The sequence below is a fragment of the Anoplopoma fimbria genome, chromosome 8 (assembly GCF_027596085.1).
Source record: "Anoplopoma fimbria isolate UVic2021 breed Golden Eagle Sablefish chromosome 8, Afim_UVic_2022, whole genome shotgun sequence".
Lineage (NCBI taxonomy): Eukaryota > Metazoa > Chordata > Actinopteri > Perciformes > Anoplopomatidae > Anoplopoma > Anoplopoma fimbria.
The window spans coordinates 27,162,297-27,187,415 of record NC_072456.1 but is presented as its reverse complement, the minus strand read 5'-3'; the positions used below and the strand labels follow the sequence as shown (position 1 = coordinate 27,187,415).

General features: G+C 40.4%; 1 protein-coding gene across 1 annotated transcript in view; it reads right to left on the bottom strand.

Annotated features, from left to right (window-relative positions):
- prdm5 (PR domain containing 5) overlaps positions 1-25,119 on the bottom strand; it is a 45,001-nt gene that overhangs the window by 8,214 nt on the left and 11,668 nt on the right. The window contains exons 9-13 of the mRNA XM_054603378.1: positions 24,915-24,999; positions 24,676-24,833; positions 23,491-23,584; positions 20,039-20,199; positions 14,895-14,988 (exon numbers count right to left, since the gene is read on the bottom strand). Coding sequence (XP_054459353.1) covers positions 14,895-14,988; positions 20,039-20,199; positions 23,491-23,584; positions 24,676-24,833; positions 24,915-24,999 — 592 coding nt within the window. The remainder of the gene's footprint in view (positions 1-14,894; positions 14,989-20,038; positions 20,200-23,490; positions 23,585-24,675; positions 24,834-24,914; positions 25,000-25,119) is intronic.

The following is a 25,119-nucleotide window of genomic DNA, read 5'->3' as shown; positions in this document are numbered from 1 at the left end:
TGCTTGTGATATAGAGGTGGAACAGTACATGTATTCTGCTCGGTTCATCCAGTAACCCAAACTGTCCAAAAAATGGATTAATGTCTACTACTCAGAGTTTCACGCGGAAAGTTCTTGCAGCGAACCACGCCGTTGTCATTGGTAGCGTGCTAGTTATCTTCGAGTCGAGCTCACTTGACAACAATTTGTGTCAAACTGTGTGCCGACGTACCTCAAGTCAAGTCAAGTAAATCTCTGGAAAAAACTTCAAACATTGAAGTTGCGACCGAACGTGTCGATGAGAGGAACAAGATAAAAACAGACTGGAGGGCGAGTTTCTCCGCGCTGCAGCTTCAGACCCAACCAAAGTAAATAATGCTCAAAGTACAGCTTCAAATATGTGTCCACACTCGATCACAGACGATACAGAATGAAAGCATATGGTCAAAGCATATGTTTTCATATAGTTTTGCTGCTGTTAAACATGCCCTCCATTTACTTTACTTCTTCCAGACTATTCCATGTTTTTTGTTTCTCTGTTCACCGTGGCGGAGCGGGAGAAAAACAAAGATTCCAAGAATTCAAGGAAACTAGAGGTGAGTAACTGATACACAGATGGTCATTTTGGGGTGAAATGCTCCTTTAAGGTGAAAGGTGATGGTTCAGGTGTGTGTGTTGCCGCCATTTCCTGAACCTCTCTAACACACATTTGACCCCAAAGCACCGCTCCACCAGATATCTTTCACTCAGAGCAGCTCGTTCCTGATGCAAAAAGAAAAGGAAAAGCTCCCATCGGCTCTGCTTCATGGCTCGCTATCGGAGCTACGACCGTTTTTAAAGGGGAGCACATCAGAGGACATATGTGGCGCACTCCGGGTCGGATCAAAAGCAGTCGGGGCCAAAACTCCTCCAGATCCTATCTGAGCGCCACGGCGATGACGACGAAGAGGAAGTGACAGGCCGTCAGTCAAACGGGCCGCTGACACATGGACCTGTTTACCGTGTGCCGATCCACCGGCCCGATAGGAGCGCCAGAGCTGATTACTGATCTGTAGGAGGGATGTGAGGTAACATGTGGAACCGCACTGAAATTAAAGTCCCAGACTGGAGAGTACAGTCCAAACTCTGGAAGCAATAATTGCTTCATTTATTTCATAGACGGAGCGTTGAACAGGAAGCTACAGCAAACTGAACAAACCTCTTTATTTTCTTAAATTCCCTTCCTCATGATCTAAGAATTATATTTATTTTTAATCCATAAATATGCCTGCAAGTGTGCACGCTACAATCTAATGAAAATACCTACAGATACATTCCTTCATTCTTAATCTGCCTCATCTCTCTTTTAATGACTAAGTGCTGAACAGGCAAACACGTGGTTTTATTGATGGGGGAGATGATCTGCCCCTTTAAATAATAAGGTTAATTAGCTGTGTTTCCTTGGGATTCAACGTGCAAAGATGCTCATTAAAGCAGAAAATCCGTCCGGGGAGTTTACGAGGAGAGTAATATCGTCTCCCACTGCTGCAAACACACAACTATGAGCCGAAGGGATATTTGTCTTCAGTCAGTCAGGAAGGTACGCAGCCAGTACTTTATATCATCAAAGACAGATTACTATGTGTATCCAATTGTGGATCTGACTTTGTCCCGATCCTAATCTACAAACTCTGGGACTGTGAGGCGCGTTGGGTCGGCGAGGGTTTAGTTCTGTTCATGTATTGTACATAAGAAGTGGACGTAGTCGTTGTGACGTCACCCATTGGTTTGTGGACTGACGTTATGAAGCTTTGAGTTCGGCGATTTCCTTTTGAAGACTTGAAACTAGAGATTGAGACCATAAACTCATGTTTACAATGTTTACTGAGGGAATAAATCAAGAGAGAAGTAGAGCCTTCTATACAATCTGCCTTCATTTTGCTTTCTTTTAGTTTTTAAATCTTCTGGTTAAGATAAACCGTTAAGTTTTGGGGATTGTTTAAAGAAAACATGCTTTTCAATCAGAGGGTTCGAGCTGTTTTGATCCTGAAATTCTGTCTGTGTTATTGCATTGTGTTTGTTATTAACTGTACGCACTAATTAATAACCTAGCCCCTATTCCTTGTGTGTGTAACGTACTCGGCACAGTAACAGCTTCTGATTCTGATTCTGAAGAGCCTGGAAGATGTTCAAATCAGGGAGTCAAAAATATTAAATAAATACCCAGAATTGCACTTTGTCATGCTAACATGATATGTCACAGTAAAGTGGTGTCCCATTTGTATTTACACCATTTCAAACCCTTTCAGACTTTCACACTCAAACACTTAACAGGTCAGTTGAGTCTCTGACGGATCAGGGTTTTAGACGTTAGGGGGATCTTTGGGATTGGGCCTTCAACTTTTTTGAAATTGTGTTGTTCCAATTTTGAATGTCACAGAACCAAATGGTTATATTTAGTTAAATCATCTCCTGAAAGAGAAGCTAGGACAGCTGTCACGTAGGAGACATACAAGCTGGGGTCTAAACCCACTGGAACCCCCCACAACAGGGCTTCAGAGTGATAAAATGTGTAACCTCCTGTCGCCGTGGTAAAGGGTTAACTCTGACATGTGGACGGATGACTCCAAACACTGAGACGTGTGCAGAGGACAGCTCCAATGAGAAACCCTTCAGGAGGTCTTCTGTTGACAAACAGGAAGAATCTGAATCCCAGATGTGTTTTAGAAAGAGGAGAGCGATTCCTCCGTCTGGTGTAGCGTGTGTGGTGTCGGGTGGAGGGCCCGGCAGAGGCCCCGGGGAGTCCTGGGAAACGCATTAGTGTGCTAATTGCACCGGTAACGGTAATGTAGTGTTCCTCTGTGGATCTCATGGCTCTCTGAGGAGCCTTCTATTGTCAGATAAAACACAGCAGAGAGAACCGCGCCCCGATGACAGGAAAACACCACCTCACCTACTTAATACACCTTCTCCTCCTCTGGAAACGGTTCATTCAAGCGACGCTTCTGTCTGTAATTGATTATGGTGATGTTTTTATGAAAGTGCATCCTCTTTGAAGAGGTTAGATTCAGTGTATCACGGTGCGTTAAGCTTTGTTTGTTCTCCCGAATGGCGCGTAGCACGAGCCTCTGCAGACGGCGTGCGAGCTCAAAGTATGAGCTGTGGCGTTTATGCTCAATGATCTGTGGCGTTTATGCTCAATGATCTGTGCGCTGCATTATTCTCCGAAACACCAGAGGACGTACAAACAAAATGAACTGTTAAGGATAAAAGACAACAAGTGTAACTCATAGACTGGAGGTGTAACCAGCAAAACTCCATCGACCAACCTCCACACTGGTGAGGGGTTGTAATTATCTATAAACTCATATCTCATATTCATGGAGTGCTTTATTAAGTAGTTTATTAAACAGGAGGGTGATTAAGACCTCCTGTTTCTAAAGCATCTATAAACGAATCCGTGCTGTAAATGTTTTTGTTATCAGTGAACTATTTGTGAGCTTTCTGCACATCATCGCAGAGAGTTGGTCTGTTTTCTTTTATACAAATTCGTAATGGAAAATGTGTGTGTTGTCCATAAAGACAAACTATGTTCTTCATCTCTACAACCTGCACTGGTGAAGGTGCTTTTAAAGGTTTTGGAAGCTAGAGAGACACTTCAAACTAAACTATTTCATACTTATGAAAGATTGTAAGGTTCACTTGAGCATTGAATGTACTTGCCCCGACACTGTATAACCTCTTTCTGCTGTTTTTAAATCCATGTACTTGTCTTCAATTGTTCTTTAATGACATTATTAAAAGGTCTCTTTTATGTGCAATATTTAATGTTTTTTGTTTTGCTTTTTTGTTTTTAATCTTTCATTTGTGTTTTAATGTTGAGCTTTTTTACGCTCTTGCCATCTTGGCCAAGACCTACTTGTAAAAGAGATCCTTAATCTAAATGGGGTTATGCCGGGTAAATAGAGGTTTAAAAGAAAATTACCCTATTCGAACACTACTTTTGATCAGAGCAGCAACAATAAGTCAACCACCAGAAAAATAATTTACCTCGCAAATATAGAGATGTCCTGCTTTTCTCTGTTCTATATCATATAACAATGAATATCTTTGTGTTTTGGACAAAACAAGACATTCAAAGATATCACTTTGGACATTTTTCACCACTTTCTGACATTTTAAAAAACAATTCATTGATTACTCTAGGAAATAATCAGCAGATTGATTATCCGTGATGAAAAGTTAATTGCAGCCCTACTTTCATCCAACAGCTTTTCTGGTTCAACCTGCCTTAAACAAAACAAGAGCCACTCCATCCTTTATCGAAACAGGAAATAAACAAACGCCATTGGAGCCCTCTGTAGTAACATTCTTTAGCGTGGGTCTGCTGTTGGTGTGAGAGCGATACTGTAACCAGAAACCCTCCACTTATTCTCCAGATTGAGCCAGATTGTTTGGGGATTATGAGTGGTGGCTGCAGCGCTGAGCCGGGGCTTTATGGTAACTGATTTAGCATGTGCCGAAACGGGACACCGTCTCTTTGACCCTGGGTGTCCCCCCCCCCCACCACCCCACGTCCCCCCCACTGTGGCCCTCACACTCCTCGTCTGCTAATCGATCCGTTTGGCACCCCTCGTGTGTCGTGTGTGTGTGCGTACGGCGGTGCGTCTGGTTAGCAGATGGTCGGGTCTTTTGTCGTTTTTTCGCTGCCCGGTCGTTCGTGTTATGGAGAGCGCTTTGTAGCTTCAGGGCTCCGGTCTGAAACACATTAGCGCTGTCCGTCACAAATTAATTCCCGGCTTCCTCCAGGTTCAGTGGCCCTCCACCGGTCCTGCTCCGTCGCATGCCGACGTAGAGGGGCCCCGCCCGGGGGAAAGGCGATATCGGTGTGTTGGAGATGATAAGAGATCCGTCTTTGATGAGCCGCGGGAACGCCCGACAACTCTTACACTTGACCTCTTCCATTACCGCCGGGGGCTCGGCAGAGTTCTCCACTTCCTCAAACAATCGTCCACGCGAGAAGGTATCCGACGGGACTCGACTTACCGCACATGAAGCGGATCCCAACTCCTGACACGCGACTCAATCCAAACGAAAGGAGTTCAAGCTGCGATAGAGAGGCACTATTCAGTACTATATAATGATTACAGTAATGACGGTAACCATGACAGCACTCGGGACAAACAAAGTCCTCAGAGCGTAAACAGGTTCAGTGGTTCCAGAGTCCGACCAGATGTCCATTTGAGGGACTCGTTCTGACCAATTAAAGCTGCAATGAGCTGCTTTTTATAACAAACATCCAAATACGACTGTAACCAAAACAAAAGAAACCACGATGGAGACAAATGATTGTCCTCCGTTCAGCAACCAGGGGGTACAGCAAGTTTATTAAATGAAGAGTTGCTTCATGCGTGTTCTCTTTTCCATGAGACGAAATATTGTAAAAGAAGTCTGCCTTTTCTTTTCTTGTGAAATATCTTGTTTTTATGTTGTTTTTAATCTCAATGGGATTATGCTGCATACATATAAATATATACAATAAATGATTTTCTTTAAGTGGTAATTTCTCTCTGCCTTCGTTAACAGTAATGCACTGTAGAACAAATGCGTGTTTCCTCCTTTGTTTTTATAGAAAGAGAAATACAATTCAATGATTTTTAGATTACTAGCGAAGCGCCAGTTAGCGCCGCGTCCATTTGAGGCTGTTTAGGAACGGCCCAATTGTTTTGCTCCAATGAATTGCTGCCTACAGCATCGTTAGGGGGGCGTGCCATTTCGTTGCAGGTGGCCAATCAGACTGTGTGCCCCTTTAAGAGCGGCCTGATGCTTGGCTTTTGGTCCCAGACGCTCTGTAGGGAAGTAAAGACGAGTTTGTCTGAACATTAGTATATCCCCCTGTTGCACAGAGCGCTGTTTACTAATTTATTCAAAGTTTATTAATATTGAAGATCACATGTTCAAATTGGACCAAATTCCACAAAGCACTTCATTGGGTCCCTAATGAAACACTGATGAAGTGTGGATAAGATCTGATGAGCGGCTCTCAAGATACAAGAAGGACACACAGACTGAGATGCCTAGCTGTATAGTTAGATTTTCAAAATAGTGCCTGGTTTTTAAAGACGTTTTAGATGGTTTGGCCCTCCTCCACTGCTTGACTTTGTCTTTACTCACTCGGTAAATTCAGTAAAAGCGAGTTTATACGCGTTGAGGTCGGAAACCGTGATGGAAGATTCTAGACTTCACTTTGAAAAAGACAATCGAACAAGCCCCCATGATGTTTTTAGGTACATATGTATAGTTAGCATTACAATAAGAGCTTGTAAGAGCTGACTTCAAAATAAAAGCAACCAAGATCTGATTTCAAAATAAAAGTGACCTTCCGGTGAAACGTAATAATGAAGAATTTATATTACCAGAGACCAATCTAACTTCAAAATAAAAGCAGACCACTTCAGAGTGTCACTCAAACAATATCAGATGCGGAATTTCAAAATGAAAGCCCTCTAAAGTGTAATTTACGAGCTGTGTTCTCTCTTAATTCAGATAAGTTCACTAGAATGATCATACTGGTATGATTGTCGACATTTAAGGGTTAAATCAAACACTTTTTTTTTTTTTTTAGAGAAAATATCTTCATATATAAATATTGTATATTGCAGCATAGCATAAAAATATTGAGATATTTTCATCAATAAGTCACTTGACCCAGCCCTATCCTCAAGCGTATCTTTTATATTTACCGTACCATTTCACCTTTGTGCATCCAGACAATCAGCTTTTTCCGTGAAAAGAAACAATGTTTTTTATGATGTTTTTATACACTGTTAAATGTTTGTCTCACTTTCTGAGACTTTTGCTGACACTTAATCCAACTTAAAAAGCGTGTTTTACTGTTCTATTCATCTCTGTTCTCTCTGACCTTTTATTCTACCTCATGGTCAGCTTCCTTTGCTTTTATCTGCCATGCACACATTTGTGATGCATTATTGCGTGTTGCTTTGTATCGTGAGTTCTTTCATGTATAACTGTTTCTCATGTTTTTACTCTGAACTGTTTGTTCTCATGTTCCCTTTGTTTTGACCTAATGAGGGACTACAGATGTTAAATTAGCTTGAAGCTATGATCTGGTACGGTGACATTTATGTTTTTATCTGTACACGGTCGCTTTTAAATCAAATAAATAAATACAAATACTAACCTTTTTGGCACGTCCATTTATTTAATTATACAAATGTTTAACAAATATAGACGGCAATGATTTCCTGATGTTAAAATGCTTCAGGTTGTGCACAAGCTTTTAATTGAGTGAGTCAGATCTACTTTAGTTGTCATCTGTAGTCCAGAATTTAAACAGATCTCTCCTCTAAATAAGTCTGTGAGGAAAACCAGACATTATGAGTTTTATATATAAACGGATAATAACCGCATAAATGGTTTGACAATATTGCCTGGCCTAGTGATAACTTTTCTCTGACATGGCTACAGATGCTGTGGCACAAGTGGTATTGTTTAAAAAATGGCGATGCCAGTACCAATACCAGCACCCTTAAGGGGATACTATGACTATTACAGATCTTTTGATCTCTGTTTAAGAAACGCATGTGAACCACCGCTGATTAATTCCACAGTTTAACGTTAACCATCACTGTGTGAAATAAAGTTTTACTGACGATCGTTATCCTCCAATACTCAGTAAAATATGAGATCAGGACTTCATTTATGCTTTTCTAGTCTCTGATCTCTGATAACGTTACATTATAAACAACCAATCTGTGTTTAAACCAACAGGAGAGCTAGTAACGTTAGCAGCACCGCTAACAGGAGGAGAGCTAGTAACGTTAGCAGCACCGTTAACGGCCAACAGGAGGAGAGCTAGTAACGTTAGCAGCACCGTTAACGGCTAACAGGAGGAGAGCTAGTAACGTTAGCAGCACCGCTAACGGCCAACAGGAGGAGAGCTAGTAACGTTAGCAGCACCGCTAACGGCCAACAGGAGGAGAGCTAGTAACGTTAGCAGCACCGTTAACAGCTAACAGGAGGAGAGCTAGTAACGTTAGCAGCACCGTTAACGGCCAACAGGAGGAGAGCTAGTAACGTTAGCAGCACCGCTAACGTACGTAGGTTCAGTTCAGTTACAACAGTGGGGGATAAACTAGAAGTAAAGCAGCGCCGTTTGAAGATGTTTTCAGGATATTAGAGATGAATTATGATGTTTAACTTCCTAACACTAGCTCTAAGATTATAATACATCATTAAAACTACTAATGACTAGATTTGTTTTAATCAATCAAACTGTTATTTCCTTATCATTTGAATTGTTTGTTTTTATGAATTAAAAAACACTATTAATAACTGTAACATTTAGTATTTTTGATGGTTTACTGACTTTAGAGTGATGAAATTATTTTTTGGGGACGGTGGGAAATAAAACAAATAATCTGGATCCTTGTAGACCAGCTGCTATAATCAAACAATAAATCAAACAACAAATGAATCTGTATGGATCATTAATGATCGGCGGCAAAATAAAGTTATATTTGCCCCCTTTTTTTCTTTTGTGCTGATCTGATCTGTGATACGATCTGAACAGTGAGCTTTATGATCCGTTGCACCACTAGTTACAACCCAGTGAAATATGCTGCATACTTTTGTTTGTTCACACTTAATTCAACACATGTCGGCTTTTTTAAATCTCAGACAGCTGTGTTAGCTTTTTGCTTTTACTTGTTAAAACTACACATCTTTTGATTGTTGGTTATGACGATGATGATGTGTTCTCTACTACTGAACATGTGCAAACACACTGGAGACCTTGGTGGAAAAAAGCCCAAACATTGAAGCTGGAATCCTAACACAACATAAACACTAAATCAGCATTTTTTAAGGGCTTTAAACGGCAACACACCAATGTTTTTGAAACACATCTCATGGGTTTACACCGTGCCCACACATGACATGTCCAATGATGTCAAGTATGACACCGAGGTTCTGGGTTCTGTCAACGTTTCCCTTGGCACAAATAATTTTCATGACCTCCACTACGGTTATTTACCACATCATGGCACACATGGTGGGAAAATCTACTCTCACTGAGCCGTGATGCGTTGAGGGACACACAACGGGGCCAAAAAAACAAGAAACATCCATCATGACGACGGCGTTCCACGACGTCTTCTACATCCCCGTCCAAGTTTCTTGCGGATCGTATTTTACGGCTTGTGTGTGATCTCACGACGGCTGCTCTCTGAGGAGACGCCTGCCTCTGTTTCACTACGACTAATTAGCTTGAGCTCAACACAAAGTTCTAACAAAACTACACTGAAACAAGAGCCAAGCTAAATATACAGCACAAGTATTACCAGCTACTTAACACTCTCAAGCGTTTTTAAAGTTTCTCTTTGATCCATGTCTCAGTTTACCCAATTATCCCATAATGTTTGATGGTAGGGCTGCTGCAATAAGCACAATATTATAAAACAGCCCTATTGACAATTCTTTCCAAACGGGCCACAGCATATTTATAAGCCCGCAACCTCTGGTTCTGCAAAGTGAAGCTGATGTCTTTAACCTGCATTCTCTCTAGTGTCCATCAGGGGGCGACTCCTCTGGTTGTATAGAAGTCTATGAGAAAATGACTCTACTTCTCTCTTGATTTATTCCCTCAGTAAACATTGTAAACATGAGTTTATGGTCTCAATCTCTAGTTTCAAGTCTTCTTCAATACAGCATGATGTTCATTTAGTAAATGATGCTCCATTTAGAGTCAAACAGACCATAAAGCAGGGGATGCTTTAGGGCGGGCTTACTCTTACTGAACTAAACCTTTCACAGTATGTTTTTTTACTTTATGGAAGTTAACTATAAGATTTTTGGTCAACTAACAATGTCTTATTCAGCGTTCAGTTGCTCCACCCTCTTGTGTCACTTCTGGTTTTGTTTTCTTGGGTTGCCGAAATTGAAAAACGTTAAATTCTGGGACAAAAATAACTCAAAACAACAGTCACTTCCTTCATGTCATCTACAAGTGCTGAACGACAAATAGAAATGGGAAAATGATTACATATAAACAGGCGGGTTTGTCTTGTATCCCTACGTTCCAAAGCAAGAACTCAGAATTTTTACTTTACTTTACTTGCGGATATTCTGTATCATAGCAGCCAAATCTTCCCAGCAAAATAGAAACAAATCTTGCTTATCTGTGTTCTTCATTTAACAAACTAGTATTTAAGTATTTAGTATTTTTGCCCTTTAAAATAAACGATATACCTACTAATAGCCTAACAATAAAGCGTATTAATAAAGCCCTATAATCAGGATAAATTAAGTAATTTGCATTTAAAAAATAAATAAATCATCATCACAGCAGGGGAAGTTCCAGCCCTATGGTAAAATGATAGGGGAAGGAAATCTCCAAGGAATCCGTACAAAGTCCTCTGTGTTTAGCAGGTAAATAATCAATGCTGACTTGTTCCTGTGAAGCAGGAAGACAAACAACATCAAGCTTTCCTGTCTGCCGCTCGGATTTAAAGAGCTCTACCTCGGCTGGTGGCGTCCTTTAAGAGAAACTAGCCGTCTTTAAACTTTAACTTACATTAACAGGGTTGTTTTATGATTTTACACTTTCTACATATAACACACCAAATATACTCTCCACTGTCGCTCCGGGAACGTCTCACCAAACCTGATTTTTTTTGTTTCACACACACACACACACACAAAAACGCAACAAACAAAAAAGCCTCCCAGCCTATAGAACGAGGGGACAGATTTACAGCCAGTCAGGGTCAAGGGTCGTCCGGCTGGATGCTTTCTTGGAGTGGTCTTTTCTCTCTTTCCTCCTTTCTTTCTTTGAGGTGTCCCCTCGGCTCCCACCCCTCCCCCAGCATTCCTCCCTTTTGTTTATTCTATATAAATACAATCAGACTGGGCTAACTGGGCCACACTGGAATACATTCTCCCTCTCTGCTGGTTTGTCCTTCACACATACACATGTACGAAAACACACACAGATACAAAGGAGGCTGTTGACAGAGTGTGGTAGGACCACCGTCCTCCTGCCGACACACACACACACACACACACACACACACACACACACACACACACACACACACACACACACACACACACACACACACACACACACACACACACACACACACACACACACACACACACAATCTAATCTTGTCGACACCTGACAGGAAGCACAAATGACTTAAGTGTCGCATGGAATCAGATCAAGAAATGGAGTGAAGCGTGACTAAAACACTCACTATCAATCTTTCCAAATCTCAATCAATCCTTCATTCAGAACAGAAGGATGCTAACTTCAAGATCTAATCCAGGCTGCTGTGCGCTGAGACAGGCGGAAATTATGACATGAAAGCAGAGTAAATGTGTTTTAGATTATAGAGTTTTTATGTTTGAAAAATGAATATCAACTGGCACAGGACCACTTTGTAAAACTTTTTTTTTTTTTTTTTTTTTTGGGGGGGGGGGGGGGGTAATTATTTTATCCTCTGGGATTTTTTATGTCACGATACTCTTCTACAACCAGCTCTGCTCCCAGCAGACCACATGACACTAATACACTAATACACTGTGCAATACAATATTTATAATAGTTTCTGTCTGTATATATAATATTACTGTGGATTCTCTACTGTTCTTACTGTTTTTTATTGCTCATTTGCTTATTTATAATACTTATTTTGATCTTGTGTTTTTTTTATTTACTATGTCTCTTTCTGTTTTGCATTATCCTCTTTGCTGCTGTAATCCTGTAAATTTCCCCGCTGCGGGACTAATAAAGGATTATCTTATCTTATCTTAATATGTTGGGGTTTTAAATTCCAAATCAAAAAATTGAATAAAACTGATACGGATAATAATGTGAACTCACAAAGGCAAAAGGAAACATCTATTCATGCTCAACTTTCATAAATAAACGCTTTTTATTCAAATTTTCTTTTTGTATTTCTCCATTCTCAGTGTATTTTAAGAATAACAAGTTTAAGTTATACAAAATATTGAAATGCTGCCTGTTAAAAAAGTGTTTTCTATTCATCAGAAACTTAAATAAATTATACACAAAATAACATTTCTATTTTATTTCAGTATTTTATGTGGTTCTTCAACAAATCACACAATAATCTTTGACAGAACTTTGACTTGGTCTGAAACGGAAGGCCTTTTTTTTGGCAATATTTTTTAACTGTTAATAGTTATCAAGTACTTTCACACAGAAAGCGATTGTTACGCAGCAAAAGGTGTCGTCAATTTGTTTCAGAACAAGGGCGATTTCTTTACTGACCATCAGTAGAAATATTTAGGTTCTTTTGAAGAAGAAAAATATTTTTTAAAATTGATTTCTTTGGAAGTTGTGAATCGATTCAGAATCTGAGAAGATAAGATTCTTTTTACTTTTTACCCCTCCTGCTGACAATATGAGGTAACTGATTCACTAGTTAGGGGGTCTTTGTGGGCCAATTAATGATGACCTCTCTCTCCTCTGGATTCAATGAGAAGATCAGAATACAAGACACGTTGGGAAGATTGGTACGTTTCATTTCTGGATAAATGTTCTGAGCTTAAGAGAATCGTGAAGAGATGTATTTAATCATTAAAAACAGGACATTGAGGAGTAAACATGAGATTGAAAGAGATGAAGTTCAGCAGGAGAGAGGAATCGAGGGAGAGTGAGGGAGTTTAGAGGCCAAGAAGTGTGTGTGTGTGTGTGTGTGTGTGTGTGTGTGTGTGTGTGTGTGTGTGTGTGTGTGTGTGTGTGTGTGTGTGTGTGTGTGTGTGTGTGGCCGTGCCAGGTCTCTGCACCAGTCTGTTGGTAAGGAAACACACAGGAATGTGTCTCTTTCCAGTTTAAGGCAGTTTAATGAACATCCAGGGCTCTATTTTCTGTGGCAGAGCAAAGAGTGGAGCGAGCAGCGCTGCAGCCCGCTGGAACTTTTTAATAAAACCGTAAAACTGCAATAAATAGTTCACTTTTATGTGCTTCAATCACTGAAATCAGCTGGCGTCTGTGATGTGTAAACTTTTATCCTTTCGCATAAAAACTCATACTCAGCAAAGATGGGAAATACTTTTAGTAACTGCTTATTTAAACCAGTAATAAAATTATTTGTATTAAAAGCTAAGCTTTGGAATAAAATATAAATTAGTTGTCATTCATTTGATCAGAGCTCTATCTGGCATCTCGAAGCACAGAATGGTGGGGAGGCTTTTATTTTGTAGCCAGCGAGTTAACAAAAACAAGCATACCCAACACAACGGTGCAGAGAGAAGAAAAACTTTTTTTTGTAGTCTTCACATGACAATATTCACAACTTGAATTCATCTTTATGATAAAAAGTTTAGATTCTTTGGATCGGTGGATGCTATTAAAGCATAAAAGAATATAATTCATCAAATTGGACTCATATTTATAATTTGATGACTCTGTCTCTCTTATTTAACATGCCGGTAAATTTGAATGAATCAAACTCTGGTTCTCATTGTTTCTGTAAAATTAACTAAACGTCTGAATTGTGGAGAATCTAACCGATCTAACGGTGTGTATCTTGGTCATGAAAAAAAACAAACGTGGAGCCACTCTGGGCTTTTAATAGAAGATTTACGGTAATAAATGGTTCCTTGGTAGGTTGTTAGGATGGATGTCGTTGTTTTCCTTGTGTGTTTGTTTGTAGCTTCTTTCTTGTTTCATTTTGTAAGCCACTCTTCTCATGTGTCATGTTCTTTTTAACTTCCTGTGTTTCTGTCTTCCCGCCCTGATTGGTTTCACCTGTCCATCGTTGTATTTAGTCGGAGTGTGTCTGAGCCAGTTTGTCAGTCAGATTTCACCTGGTGTTTTTTAGATGAATTTGTTCGTAAAGACTTTTTGTTCACTACCTCTCAGTGTGTTGAGTTTGACTCAGATATCGTGGTCTGAAGGTGGTAAAAGCAGAACATCAAAATGCACAAAACATACAAGTCAAGCTGTCTAATCGCCACCCTCATCTTCAGGATGCAATGTGTGACCTTAATGCCCCTAAACACCATAACAAACAATGTCAACGCAAAATTAGGCAACTATGCACAATCTGCCTAATCGATTCATTTCTCAGTAAACATTGTAAACATGAGTTTATGGTCTCAATCTCTAGTTTCAAGTCTTCTTCAATACAGCATGATGTTCATTTAGTAAATGATGCTCCATTTAGAGTCAAACAGACCATAAAGCAGGGGATGCTTTAGGGCGGGGCTACACACTGATTGACAGGTCGACACCAGAGACGTATACGCCGTCTCTACGTCACTCCTCCTCACTCCATATATGGTCACTTCCTGTTCACTGGTTGCAAAAACAACAACATGGCTACAGAAAAATCGTTGATCCTGAGGCTTCATAACATCAGTCCACAAACCAATGTGTGACATCACCATGACTACGTCCACTTCTTATACACACTCTATGGTATTAACGCTACAATGTTAGCAAAGCCCAGAGCCAATCGATCCAAACGCCATTCAGAAAACAAGCATTTTAAAAGTTGTTTGCTTCTTGTCTGGCTGAGAGAACTAACACAGCATGAATTCAGACCTTTTCTAAATCAGCATCATTATGTAGTTATTTCAGCGTTCCTTTTATCCGTTCATTGGAATTAAATCACAGTTAAACCTGTTTGTTTTGGGTTCAAACAGCTGCAGTAAACAAGCCAACATGTGGCTTGCTAGATACAGAGAATACAGCTCAGTGAAAATTCAAAGAGCTCCTCCAGATGATGTTATGTTTAGTTTCCCAGGATATCGCAAAGGGAGAATTTGCATTAAACGTCTTTAACAGCTCTATGCAGATGTTTTATGATGTGACTCCACATCTGTCTCTGCAGCAGCTGACTGACGGTGGATCTAACATTGACCTCTGGATGAACACTGACCTGTGTGGCTCCGGATGTGGACCCTCAGAGTGCCGTTGCTGGCAAACTTTTGTCCGCAGTACGGGCAGATCTTCTCTTTTTCTCCTGTGTGTGTCTATAAGGGGGGAAACAATGATACGAATAAGAAAAACAATCCTCATGTCCTTCCTATATTAAGAAGTAAAATGTGATCTACTGTGAAAGTGGGAATTCAATGTCAAAACATCTTCAAAAGTAGATAATAGAACTCTTTTATATGGCTCATCAATAAGATGATTTATCGTCAGAATCATATCGATATCGTGATACAGAATTATGTCGTCTTAATTAATCATAACAGCACAAAGGAACTCAATAATATCTCAGAAAATCTGAACATTTTGCACTAAAGTTCTTAATTAAATGGGAAATACTTTTCATTTGTCAAGAATTCAATCACACAAAGGTAAACAAATATATATATATATCTATATATATATATATATATATATATATATATATATATATATATATATATATATATATATATATATATATATATATTACCTTTATTGGGATTTAATATTTTGGCCTCGTCGTGTGGCCATATGAAGAAATTATGAAATATGTGATAAAATTGTTGAAAATTGCAATAAGAATGTTTTGCAGTACATAAACAGATATCAAAGTGTTCTCAGTTCTGCCTTTCTGCTGCTAAAATACAACAAATTGCTTGTTGAATGAAATAAAAAATGAAGGAAATTATCTCCAACATTCTTTTATTTACAAACTGAACTTATATTTTACTATAAAGCATATAAAGAGAGCATTTTATTATATATAATACAGAGAACGCTCAGAGAACGCTCAGAGAACAGAGAACGCTCAGAGAACGCTCAGAGAACGCTCAGAGAACGCTGAGAGAACGCTCAGAGAACGCTCAGAGAACGCTCAGAGAACGCTCAGAGAACGGAGATCCTCGTGTTCACGTGACGGACGATCCTCTGAAGCCGGATCAAAGAACTCAGACCGTACAGGGTCCAAAGCCCGGGGAGTAAAGGCCAGGGAGCATGTATGCATTCACCTCCTCTCTATCCTCCCTCCTCCTCCTCCTCCTCCTCTCCTCTTCCTCACCCTCCTCTCCTCCTCCTCCTCCTCCCTCTGCCTCAGCCTCCACAGTATGGAGCTCATACGGACCGCACATGCAAAAACAAGGAGGAAGAGCATGTGGGGAGCATGCACCAGTACATCCTCTACCTCCTCCCTCCCCCTCTGAATTCCTCCTCCTCCTCCTGTTATAGATTCCCCTACAGAATAATCTTCAGAGTATGAGAGGCTCCAACTGGGAGCGACAGTTTCAACAGCAGTACAACAATACAGGAACACCTCCTCTCTCCGTCCTCCGTCACCCCACTGTGTCCCTCTGACACCTCGGGTGTTTCCTTACAAAGCCCCCACACACACAACAGCACACACACACACACACACACACACACACACACACACACACACACACACACACACACACACACACACACACACACACACACACACACACGCACACGCACACGCTCTGGAGCACATGTGTCCCAGATGGAGATGGAGGTGGTGTTATTCGGTGAGCTGTTGGTGCAGCAGAGGGAACATCTCCGCTGTTCCACCTTCGCACGCCGACAGCCGGCGGTGTCACATGGGATGGTCGACCATCGGGAGTTATTCAGAGTTTTTATTATAGATAATTGATCTGTGAGTCTGTAACTGCTCAAGAAAAGGAGCCCTGTAATTTTCACTCACGGGTGAATTCTTCCAGAGTAGCAGGCTGACGGAGGTGAGATTTATCTGGTACAAAACATACAATACATGCACAAACACGCCGACACACACACACACACACACACACACACACACACACACACACACGCCCTCTCATATAACACGGAGGGAGAAAGCATTGACGGCAACACAAGAGCTCCATGAATAACTCAGGTCTGGACAGACAGCTCTACTGTTCATTCACACACAGACCACAAGGTTCTACATCCGTTCAGAAAATACTTTGATTATCGTATAAAACAAGTCCCCAAATGTTTGATATTCTTGTTTTTGTTTGGGTAAAACCAGGCGGGCGGTGACCTCCGGTTCTGTTGAGTGAAACCAATGCGGAAGTGTCTTTAAGCTGCATTCTCTCTCCTGTCCATCAGGGGGCGACTCCTCTGGTTGTATAGAAGTCTATGAGAAAATGACTCTACTTCTCTCTTGATTTATTCCCTCAGTAAACATTGTAAACATGAGTTTATGGTCTCAATCTCTAGTTTCAAGTCTTCTTCAATACAGCATGATGTTCATTTAGTAAATGATGCTCCATTTAGAGTCAAACAGACCATAAAGCAGGGGATGCTTTAGGGCGGGGCTACACACTGATTGACAGGTCGACACCAGAGACGTATACGGCGTCTCTACGTCACTCCTCCTCAGTCCATATATGGTCACTTCCTGTTCACTGGTTGCAGGAAAAACACATGGCAACGGCCGTAATAAAAGGACGACGATGCAATTGCAGAACTCAAGGCTTCAAAACATCAGTCCACAAACCGATGGGTGATGTCACGATGACTACGTCCACTTCTTATATACGGTCTATTGGTAAAACAAACAAAATTTTATAACGTCATCTTTTTCATTTTCTCACTAAATTACAAATATTTTTTACGATTTTATGAGGGCAAATGCAGGTTAAAATAAAATGTTGAAGCTTGGTGAGGAGGTAATATTCAAAGTAAAAAAACAAGGATTTCTGAAGTAAAATTTGTACAAAAACTCACAAAATGATAATATGAATATTCTCTGAGATTGTAAAGTCATAAATTTGCAAGAAAAATCATCTCTGAAATTAAAAAGTTAATTTTGACGCCGTCTGAATTTGTTGCTTGTAAAGTCGAGTTCTTATAGAGGACGGAGGCGTAAGTCCTTAAAGATACATGAACGCGTTATGCTTTCATGTTCTTTCTTTCTTATGGAAATAATTATTTTATCAGTGCGCATTGTACTTGTTGTCCCTTTTTATTTTGACAGAGTATCAGATAAATCTTAAAGATTACTGTTTCTGATGGACGGCCTCTGAGCGTGGTAAAGGTCCCGAAAGGTGCATATACACATTTTTCTTATTGTTCTTTCTGTACTTTTTTATGGAGATAAATAAATACTAATAAAATAAATATAATTTGCACGTCTGGCATCAGTGTGTGATGAATTTGGTACAAAAAAAATTAAAATTAGGTTTTTTTGCTCTTAATTGTTTTGAGTTTTGTCTCAGAATATTCACTCCTTCCACAACTCTTTATTTAATTTTTACTTTTTTTGTTTTTTACCTAAAATGGCCTCCAATAGTCGTATGATTTGATTGATTAATTGGATAATTGAATAAATAAATGTCAGATCTATCTACAAAGAAAGTTAATTGCAGCTCGACTCAGAAGCGTCACAACTGTCAGAATAACGACAATAAACTCGGCCTGTGATCCACAGAAACCTTCATCAGATGTTAAAACCAGTTCCTTATCTGCCTACCTGGCATTCTGACTATCAAGGTGAACCTGAATAAGACCTCAACTTTGGCACAGCCAAACACCGGGTTACTCTGCTCATGTAAACACGGCCAGCGAGCTGTCGTCTCCTCGGCAACCTGGCTTTGATCAGGTCCAGATCTCCCAGCGGCCCTCCGGACCCCGTGAGCAGCGAGGCGGTTGGGCATGCCTGTCTTCAGCCCTACTGTTCGGAGACATTTTCCTTTTTGCCCCGTGCCAAGAAGCTGCTTGGTTTCAATCTGGATCATAACCACACCGGACGTTGTCAGATTCAGGGCTCATAATCTGCAGCGAGATCTGTTCGAGGGCTTTGAAACCCTGCGGAGCTAATGGACTAACTGCCATTTCTAATCAACATAGAATTGATTTCTCGAAGCCTTCACAGGGCGGCAGCGGTCGGGATGGATGTCACCGCCAGGTCTGACAGTCTGAGATGTTACAACAGCGGCACGAGGAGAGAGAGGAGAGAGAGGAGAGAGAGAGAGAGAGAGAGGAGAGAGAGAGGAGAGAGAGAGGAGAGAGACGGCTTCACACTCCGGGGGGAGTTTTGTTTGTGTGATTAATCCACAGTTTTTGTCATGAAAACTTTCACGTGTTTTTTTCCAGAACAAGCTTGTTTTTTCCTGAGATGTTGCTGTGTCTATAAATGCATCAACCAGTCACGTTGTGCAGAACTGACATATTCAAAACGACACTACACTGTAAGACAACACGGAGGCTAAGTAGTCTGAACAAAGACGATAAACTTAATTACTCCTTTCAAACTTGATAAAGGCAGCACAGACCAGATCCACTCCTCCAGTTATTGCCTTTCACAATAAAAGCCCTACTCATATAACCGTTTACCAGAGTGTTTGAATTCAGTCAGAGCATTTCACTAAAAGGAAACTCAATAAAATATCTGCATGTGATCAATAGTGTTGAAAAAGTGTTGCAGCTGTCGTGAATATGCATCTCTGCCGGTATGAATAGTTATGATGTGAAATTGTAATAATTTGTAAACTGATATCTCATATTCATGGACTACGACTTTATTAACTTTATACAAGCCCTGTAAAGAAAGAAGTCAAGTCTTAAATGTATTATAAAGAAACAAAGGTTGAATATCCTGTAAATGATTTGATAGCTGCTAAATATTCACTCAAATGTAGATTTTTAAGACGTCTTAAGCATCTAGAAGCTAATTGACCTTCTTTGTAAAGTCACCAGACACATAAATGATGTTTTTATCAGTGAATTATTTGTGAGAGTGATATTTTCTATCCACTTCAGCGAGTATAAACTAAACTAAAGACTGGATGTGAAACAAAGGAAACATTTTGCTTCAGTAGATGGTCTAATTGTCATTTCCTCCAATTTGAAATTTATCCTGAAGTTTTTTCTTACAACTTTCTGCAGTTACGTGCAAAAGAACTGCTTCAACCGACTTCATTCTGCAAGGTTTCATAAGTTATTTTCTATCTGTTGTGTTTGAACTGTGTGTGCGTTTCAAATAGACATAATAAAAAAAAGATCTGGGACAAAGCGTCGCCGTGGCAGACATTCAATCAGCGCCTGAGATTGAGGTCGTCTGGCTGCGGCTCTTTTTTTTTTTATATTCACCTTCTTGTGGCTTTTGAGGACGGACGGCGTGACGAAGGCCTTCTCACAGAGGTCGCACTTGTACTTCTTGTGTCCGTCGTGCACCACCTGGATGTGGACGTTGAGCGTGTCCTTCCTCTTGAAGGTGGCGTCGCACTGGTCGCACTTGAACGTCCTCTCACCTGTGGCAACAAGGACAGAGGGACAGATGATGTTTTTCTAGTCGTCTATTGTTGTGTCTCTGAACACACAGTCATCACGCACAGCAAGAGGGAGACCCAATTTCACCAGGAGATTGTGCGGTTAAGAGAAAAAACACAAAGAGGGGTGTTTCATTGGGCCAGACAAACCCGAACAATGGTCTTTAGAAAGGTCTGGTTCTGTTTCCTTTTCTACAGAAGTCGTCCTTTATTGTGCATCTGTAGCTCAACACATCCCAGGGGAAGCAGTAAAACAAACCGCTCGGCCATATGTTTCATCTGAACGTCAAAATGGCTCTTTTTTTCACAGTGCAACAAAAAAAACATGCCATATTGTATTAATCAATCCACTGACAAGCAGTAAAAACGCCAGACAGACACAATCTCAGCTGTTCACAGAGCGCAGCCCGATGTTTCCCTTCACGCCTCCGCTCTCTGTCTCCGCACAACGGCCTCCATTGTTGAAGAGTGGTTGTTTCCATTATATGGAGATCATTCAATTTCCACACAGCAGTTTGGTTAATGTGTGTGTGTGTGTGTGTGTGTGTGTGTGTGTTTGGCTATTACAAGCCTGTGCTCATTCTCCTGTTTCCGAGGCCCGATGATGGTCAGCTCAATAAACTGGAACACTGTCGAAGGCTGATTGTGAATTGTGTTTTTAATCAAATCCAAACATTCACTTGATGATAATTAATGTCAACGACGCCCTGGCGCAAAGATTTCATTAATACTTACGGCAGGGCTTCGACGATGCATGAGAAGATTAATTTATACACTCAAGAGTTGTTCTCAAGGTCTCAAAACGCCAAGAAATCCACATATATGTGCTGTGGATTTGTTTCATTTGGGAAAGAACCGCACAGAAAAACACATTTGTTCTAAAGTGGCGTTTATGAGTAATTTAACAGGACCCTTTTTCTTGCAGGGCTGAACAATAAGGATTCCCAGCATGCCGTGGTGCTAGTAAAACTTGCACCACGGCGGTTAGGATTCGTCCAATTTCACGACTCGATAACGATATAAATCACGATTATGAGCGTTTGCTGGTAATTTAATAAATAAAAAGTACAAATGATAAAGCCGTTTTTGTTTTTACTCCAATGTGATTTAAATTATTGACAAATAAAATGTATTTTCTCATTTAATTAAGAATTTAACTGCAAAATGTACAAACAAACAAGTGAAATTATAGAGAAAAAAATGACTCAATATTTCCTGCTCTGCAGTGACTATGTTTACATGCATGCACACAAATACATGGTAATCAGATTATGACGAGAGTTTAACTATACGTTCCCAGAATTATCATTATTTAAAATTTCCTGAAATATTTAGGATAGCATGTGCTTATTATTACCAGTCTAGCAACTTACTGGTCCGATCAGCAAAAAAGAATCAAACACATCATTTCATCAAAACAAGATTTAGGTTGTGGGCAAAACTCCAGATTATTCATGACACCTATCTTGGTAACCACTGAGAAATAAAAAAGATTGTATAGGGGCTATACAATCGATAAGTAAATCGACAATTTTCAGGCAAGTTTTTGATACTAAAGTTAATCAAATTATTTGAAAAAAATAATAAAATTTGGAAATAACCTAGATTAGGAGTTGGGTTTTTTTTCTTCTGGGAGGTAAATGTATTGTTTTTGTCAATAGAGTCGTGTGTTTTTGAGAGAGAGCGATATAATGGCTCCAGTTCCCCGTCAGAAAACGCTTTATTTATAAAAAATGTATTTTTCAACACTAAAAGCGATTATAAATTTATTTATTTTTTAATGGTAATTTGATGGTACAGATTATGCAAATAATCAAAACTCACAGCCATGCAACTCCTCCTGAACAGGTGGCATTTGATAATTGAAACAAGCAATTTACAGCAAGTTTGTCCAGTTCATTTTTTGTGTTTGTTGAACACTCGTACTACCAAACTTCACAGAAAAAAAGTTGGAGACAATTATGACTGCATTAGGAAATGTTCTCCCATGAGGCTCATTGAGTTTGTAAAAAAAACTGATTTCAGCTGAAAATGCTTCAACATCTTTTCCTCATTGTGAGTGGATCTTCCTGACACCGCCTCACAAAGACGGACACATTTATTCAGCGTCTTTTCTCTCACCTGCAGTGAAATCCAAACGCTGGATCCGGCCGCCCCACATACTGTCTAGAACCTGATACGGGTCTCGGTGTTACACGACCGGCCTCTTGAGACAGCGGCAGGAAATGCCTTCAGCTTTACAATCTCTTTGTTATCCGGCTCAGAACGAGGAGCAGAGCTGCATCTGCCAAAGCTTCCACGGAAAGTCTCTTTATTTGGGCCAAAGCGGCGACCTGAACGCTCTCCAGTGAGATGTTTGATAAAGTTATGACGTCTAATATTAATGGAGATATCCACAGGGGTACGGAGGAGTTGGCCGGTTTTACCTTTTAGCATTATGCTCCTATGAGATATGAGGAGGGATGTAACTCTAGATATTATGATCAAACTACAGGAGGGATGAAATAATATCTCCCAAGGTAGTTTCTCCTCGAAAAACACTTTCGAGGTTTAAAACATCATAATAACATAAGTTGATCTGGCATTCCCTTTGAAATACATTTGTAGTGCTGCAACAGCAAGACACAAAACATCGTTGTAGATCTACAAGGGTTTATGTATTCATCAGAGAGTACTCTACTTCAGTAATAGTACTGTTACTTTGCAAAAAAGAAGCCACGACTAGTTAGAAGCACATAACTTCCGGTTCTGCCCAAAACGGAAGTGCCTTAAAAGCTGCATTCTCTCTACTGTCCATCAGGGGGCGACTCCTCTGGTTGTATAGAAGTCTATGAGAAAATGACTCTACTTCTCTCTTGATTTATTCCCTCAGTAAACATTGTAAACATGAGTTTATGGTCTCAATCTCTAGTTTCAAGTCTTCTTCAATACAGCATGATGTTCATTTAGTAAATGATGCTCCATTTAGAGTCAAACAGACCATAAAGCAGGGGATGCTTTAGGGCGGGGCTACACACTGATTGACAGGTCGACACCAGAGACGTATACGGCGTCTCTACGTCACTCCTCCTCAGTCCATATATGGTCACTTCCTGTTCACTGGTTGCAAAAAAGCCAAGATGGCGACAGCAAAATCACTAAACTCAAGTCCACAAACCAATGGGTGACTTCACAATGACTACGTCACTACATGGACGCACAAAGTAGCTGTCCTCTGAAAATACTTTGACAAATCCCACCTCTGCTCTTCATTGTGGGCGTGGTCATACTTACTGTTGTGGATGAGTAGGTGCCGCTGCAGAGAGAAGGGCGTTCTGAACAGAGCCTTGCACTCCTCACACTGGAAGGGTCTCTCCTCGGAGTGGGTCTGCAGAGAGAGGAGGCGTGTTTATGATGAGTCAGCGGTGAATGTTGATGAAGCTTCTTAAATGGATGTGAGGGGATCACGACGGAGGCTTTGGGTTTGTTGACTCGATGAAGACGAGCAGCTTAAGAGGCTTTGAGTTCAAAGTGCTTCTGGTTTTTCTTTCTCCCCCCCACTTCTCTGTGCCCGACTTGTCTATCTGAGTGACACCTCAATCCCAAAAGTAAACATGGGGGACCTGGGGGGGGTAAGGCCAGAGACCCCACAGAAACCAGCCACCAACGAGACCCTGATTGATTACAGCGATGAAAAGCCTTTCAATCGATATCTCCTACATATTCAATTGTATGTAGTCCAAATCTCAACAATTTTGGGCCATTCATTTCTTTCACTCCCGTCACATATTTCTCTCTGTGCCCTTGATTTTAACTGTAATATAAAAGTCCTTTACTTCTATGGAAACATAACAGTCATGACTAGAAGTAGAGAGAACTCAAACATTGTTATAATGACTTGTATCATTAAAAGGAAAAAAAAGGCAATTTATTTTAGAAAAACAGTGGAATCTATATAACATTTCTCCAAGTGTTCACAAGTGCTACCAGTGTTGGAAACAAAAATGAAGGCTCTACATGTTATATATGTTGAACTATTTACATTTTACAACCTCTTCTTACAGCCTCTCCTCTCCGCTCTGTGTTCAGAAGCAGTTCAGTTGAAGTTTCACGGAATTTCTGTCACATGACTGTTGGTCTCAGAAGAATCAATCATGGCTTCATAGTTGGTCTGAGGAGCTCAGAATTTAATGTTTTTTACAGAAGGCGGTTAAAGAAAACCGTTTAATCGGGGCAACATTTTAATGAGACTTTAGAATAAAGCGTTTCTGATGAAATATCACAATTTTAAGTTTTGTTCGTCTCACATGATTTGTTCAAAGACCGTCGAAGAGATAAAAATCTGACAATAATGTCGTTTTTTAAAGGTTCTAGCTGTGATTTAGGGCGTAGTTTTGGCGATCATTTAAAGTAGCATGCTTTTCATGCCCTGCCGGATGGTTTTAGGGTTCAGAGGGTCAACGTGTGACATCTGCTCACCTTCTTGTGATTCTTGTAGACGTTGCGGTGGGCGAACTCTTTCCCGCACAGCTTACATTTGTACGGTTTGTCCTCGCTGTGGATGATCTTGTGAGCCGTCACCTGGTCCAGGCGTTTAAAGGAGCGGCTGCAGATCTCACAGGTGTACGGCCGCTTCTCTGCATCAAAAAACAGACGCATTGGGGTTCAGGAGAGAGGACGGTTAAAGAGGCGATGCGTTCAATGAACCTTCAGCTTACCCGAGTGTGTGATCATGTGACGTTTCAGCTGGTTTGTGGATATGAACTTCTTGTCACAGGCGTGGCAGTCGAGTATTTCATGAACCTAAAAGAGAAAAGTAAAAGTTAAAGTTTCTACTTGCTGATCTTCTTTTTTTATTTTAACTTAGGGGCAAAGATCACGTGAAAGTTGACGGTCAACAGAAACTAAATCTTGTCCGTTTTC